Below are 4,536 nucleotides of genomic sequence, written 5' to 3'. Positions count from 1 at the left end.
TATGACAAAAGCATGGTAAACATTTATATTTGAAACAACTACAATATTTTTTAATATATTTTATTAAATTGATATAACATTCATTTTAAAATAACATAATATTGATATATATTCTACTTTGAGCAGCTTTGTATATAAATGAAAAAATTTGTTGAATGACACTCAAAATTTAGAACGAAACTTGGCAGCAATGTATTTGATAATTCTTATATGTCAAATTATTAAAATCGATAACACATTATTATTATTTCGATAATTTATGGTCTCTTTTCGTGTGGACCTCAAGAGAAATGGTAGTGTATACGAAATAAATCTATAAAATTCTTAATAATCATAAAATATTTTTGTTAAATTTTAGGCTGCACATAAAACATTTAAAATTAAGCAAAAGCTTGCTAAGAAATTAAAGCAAAATAGATCTGTTCCACAGTGGGTTCGCCTACGTACTGGAAACACCATCAGGTAAATTTTGTAAAATTTGTGTATTAATGAATTCCGCAAATATTGTCTTCATATCAAAATATTGAAAATTTGTGGCGCATTAGTTTTAGTTTAAAATGTAAAAATATAGAAATTTGCGAATAGAATGATGGTGCATTCGTTAAAATTATATCAGAAGACTGTGTTATGCGCAATTCAAATAAATTTAGCTTTTACTATTTTTTAAAAATGAAAATTCTTTAAATAATTGTGCATAACCCTAAAAGTTTATAAAAACAACTGCGATGTGCACCAATATTATTTGTAATAAATACTAAAGTTGATTCGCTACATATTTATAAATCAAATTATTTGGGTTCATTAAATAGTGATATTTGTCAAAAGAATATAATATATTAATTTGATATAACTTTCAATTTCAGATACAATGCTAAGCGCCGTCACTGGAGACGTACCAAGTTGAAGTTGTAAATATTTCACTTACAACGGTTCCAGACTTTAAAACTACAAATGATGGATGTAATCTGTACTTTTAGTAAATAAAACAAACTGAAAATAACATTATTTGTATTTTATATGGTTCGGGCATTTAAGACAGTTTTTATAAATATGTTCTGGGAATAACTCTTTGGTTCTGTTAAAATTATATTAATTCGTCAGTGAAAGTGCAACTGATATTTGAAGCTGATATTGGTCATGTGATTTAATACAAAGGGTTAACAATTAAGCAGTTATATCAAGTAATGTACTTTTAGTGCAGTAATTAAGTCATTTTTTTTAGAAAATAGAAAATTTGAAATCAAAATCTATATCCGTAAGAAATTTTTATACTAAGTTCATATTTATAATGTTTGAACCTCTAGTAATGTTTTATATAAAAGTTGTCACATAATGTGGGCACATTATATATTTTAGCAGTATATTTTTAAGTTTTTGCAAAACTGAATTATTAATGATATTAGTAACGAGTCTAAACCTCCATCAGTCAATTGTATTGTACGTTTTTTTGACAAAAAGGGGGAAGCCAAATGCAGTGGTAGAATTATATAGGTGACATTAATTATCGCGTTTCGGAGCGAACAAAAGTTCTTAATATTCAAATTATAATGTGATTATTATAATATTAATTTGTTTATGACTAAATTTATGGGAATGGAAACATACTTTAAGCAGATAGCATTCATGTGCAAAACGCTGAAAATCTTCTATTTTACTTATAATAAAAACCATTTACGTTATTTTTTTTTGTATATTTCTTTTAAAATTTAAATTCCTATTCTACTTAAAAAAACAGCCACACCAAAAATACAATTAAATTTAAATTTATCTGATATATAGTAATCTATTTAATTTTTCTTGACGGTGATATCTTATAACGAGCAAATATTTCATTCTTAAACGTTTCAAAACGCTTTCGATTTAAATTATTTTGTTGTTCACGCCAAACAGGACGGGATTTCTTTTGTTGCAAGCCCCAATGGCATGTAAATATGGGTGATAAAACAAAAAAGGAAAACCCAGCAACGTACATTTCGTACACCTGAAATAAATTACTTATATCATTTAAATTTATATTTTATACCTGTTTTAATTTTATACCTGTGAATTTCTAGTAAAACCATAACCCATAAATCTTTCATCATGTGCAGGCGCATCATCCACAGCAACAAAAAATGGTTCATAGAGAAATTCAAAATTTGTCACGTTGTGACTTATATGAACCGTTTCCTCAGTTTCAGTATTGGAAAACCATCTATTTTTCATATATTAATTATAATTATACTATTTAAGCAATTGATTATTTACCTTGAAAAGTTGGTAGCATATTGATTGTATATGAAAACCTTTTCATGAAACGGTCTAGCAAGACCTTTTCTATATAAACGTAGCAACTCTTTCTTGGATGAAGGAAATTTAACACGAAAATCAATTTCAAATGTGGGAATAACATAAGCACAGCGATTAGTACAATATTCATTACGAAGAAATAAATTTAAAAGTGGAACAATATTGTCGCTAGGAACAATATCGACATCGGTTAGAAAAACAAATTTTGTTTGACAGCCTTTTCTTGCAAAATTGCGCATATGATTCTGTGGATAATTATTACGTACCCGCCAACGCATTGTTTCTATAGACCGTGTTTTGAGCAAGCGACGTAGAGTTTGTTCCGGTTGTTGACAATTAAAGCCCTTATGCATATCAATCATTTTAGTTGATTCCGGATCAGGTTCATGACCGCGTGGTACGGCAATATGGAATGTAACATTATTTCGTATATTTATGAAGCATAAACGTAAATATGTTACATAATACTGTAATATAGTAAATTCTTCATTTCCAACTACAAATACTGCAAGTGATATTGGTCCATCCCATTTTACTGCTACTTGTGCCATGGAATCTAAACGCTCAACTGAGCTCTGTGTTGCAAGACAAACTAAACTATTAGCAGATGTTTTTGTATAATCATCTCCCACTAGCGCGAAGTCATACATTTTGTATAAAAGTTTATTATCCAACCGACCAATTTTAAAATTTATATTATTGAAAGCAAGCTCAGTTATTTGAACAGGCTCCTCTTTTACTGTTATTGTGCTCATTTTTGTGGTGTTTAAATAGCGCTAAGGTCTGATCTTTTCATTATTTACAAATTCATTTGATGTGAATAGTGGTGGAGCACTAATTATATTTTGTATTGGGCATTCGGTTCGCCTCACCAAATTATAGGTCCATAAAGAATTTATTAAAATCGTCAGCAGAATTAAAAACATTTTAAATGTCATAACTCTACCGTTTATCTATTAAAAAATATTTATTGTTATTATTTTTTCATATGTCAAGTATATAATAAAAGACAATTACCGCCATATTTATGTATTTTTTAAATCCAAACAAGTTTTTCGAAAGCTAGTGCTGTGTATACTTTGTAATACGTATGTATATATAGTTGCAAATACACATTTTTGACAGATGGATCAACAGGGCGATAGATAAAATAATTATTATATTAATAGAAGTGGTCTGTTCCACGAGCTAATCGTAGTAAAACTCGAGTAAAACACAAGTAAAATACAAACTGAGAGCGTAACACAAATAAAGTGGCAAATAAGTGTCAAATTACTCTCTTTAAACATATTTTCATGGAACAACTTTGTAGAAAATCTGGTGAGAACACCACTGCCACTCATATTTAAATTCAAACCAAACCAGCTGATTCACACATCAATACGTATTTTACTTGATATAAAATGTACAAGTAAAGTCTGTGTAGCATTTTCAATTTTCGACAGGGATTTTACGTTCTGGTTTACTCGAAAATTTGCTGGTGGAACGCACTTGTGTATATACAGTGTTACTTAAAGTTATTACGAGTAGCTCATGAAACAGACATAAAATGTCATACAAATGTAGTAGTTTCATATCTATATATATATATATATATATATATTATATATATATATATATATATATATTATGCTCAACTAGGGTTTACTAGCTACTACAATAAGACGTCGGAATTTTGTAGATGTCGCTATTCTTAGTAACTTTATCCAATACGTTATATACCATTATAACCAGGTTCTCGATATATTCGGCTTTAAAGTTGTCAATTTTTTATATATATTACAGAAACAATAACTACAAATGCATTTACCGGATTCCAGGAGAGCAGAAACGCCACCTAGTGACACCTAGCATATAAAATTTTTGCAAAGATTATACAAATGACAATAACTATTTGTTCATTTAAAAATTTATGTCAACATATAATTGATACAGAAAAATTTGCTACAAAAACTCAACGTCAAATTACTCTACGATATTTTTTTTAATTTATTAAAACTACTTACATTACCTTAGAGTGGAAGGATAATGTTCACAATCACAAATTTATCTGCCATCTTTTGAATTATCCTTAGGATTTAATATATACAGAATTTAATTACAACTATCATCTCTATTAAGCCATTAAGTTTAGCTCAACTTACATCCTAAACGGGTTTCGATTGCTACAATATGAAACCTTACGTCAAATTACCTCCTACAAAATTTTCTCAAAATATGCTTCAACTACTCCCAATAGAAGGTTAA

At 28.4% G+C, this 4,536-nt stretch overlaps 2 protein-coding genes across 2 annotated transcripts; one reads left to right on the top strand and one right to left on the bottom strand.

Annotated features, from left to right (window-relative positions):
* The first annotated feature begins 195 nt into the window (after positions 1-195).
* LOC119682108 (60S ribosomal protein L39) lies at positions 196-1,002 on the top strand. The gene is made up of 3 exons (XM_038095464.1): positions 196-293; positions 359-462; positions 864-1,002. Exons 1-3 carry the CDS (start codon positions 291-293, stop codon positions 910-912), a joined length of 156 nt encoding a protein of 51 aa, XP_037951392.1. The 5' UTR covers positions 196-290; the 3' UTR covers positions 913-1,002.
* Positions 1,003-1,740: 738 nt separating this feature from the next.
* On the bottom strand, positions 1,741-3,404 carry LOC119680362 (beta-1,4-glucuronyltransferase 1-like). The gene is made up of 4 exons (XM_038093139.1): positions 3,307-3,404; positions 2,248-3,242; positions 2,041-2,194; positions 1,741-1,981 (listed from the first exon to the last, which is right to left on the bottom strand). Exons 2-4 carry the CDS (start codon positions 3,042-3,044, stop codon positions 1,784-1,786), a joined length of 1,149 nt encoding a protein of 382 aa, XP_037949067.1. The 5' UTR covers positions 3,045-3,242; positions 3,307-3,404; the 3' UTR covers positions 1,741-1,783.
* Positions 3,405-4,536: the final 1,132 nt, after the last annotated feature.

Source organism: Teleopsis dalmanni, chromosome 2 (assembly GCF_002237135.1).
Source record: "Teleopsis dalmanni isolate 2A chromosome 2, ASM223713v2, whole genome shotgun sequence".
NCBI lineage: Eukaryota > Metazoa > Arthropoda > Insecta > Diptera > Diopsidae > Teleopsis > Teleopsis dalmanni.
This window is presented reverse-complemented; position numbering and strand designations above follow the sequence as displayed.

Coding starts and splice junctions, on each gene's coding strand:
- LOC119682108 (XM_038095464.1), top strand. Junction 463..863: donor CGTACTGGAAACACCATCAG/GTAAATTTTGTA, acceptor TTTCAATTTCAG/ATACAATGCTAAGCGCCGTC.
- LOC119680362 (XM_038093139.1), bottom strand. CDS start 3,044: ATGAGCACAATAACAGTAAAAGAGGAGCCTGTTCAAATAACTGAGCTT. Junction 2,195..2,247: donor TATGCTACCAACTTTTCAAG/GTAAATAATCAA, acceptor TATGAAAAATAG/ATGGTTTTCCAATACTGAAA. Junction 1,982..2,040: donor GTTTTACTAGAAATTCACAG/GTATAAAATTAA, acceptor AATTTATTTCAG/GTGTACGAAATGTACGTTGC.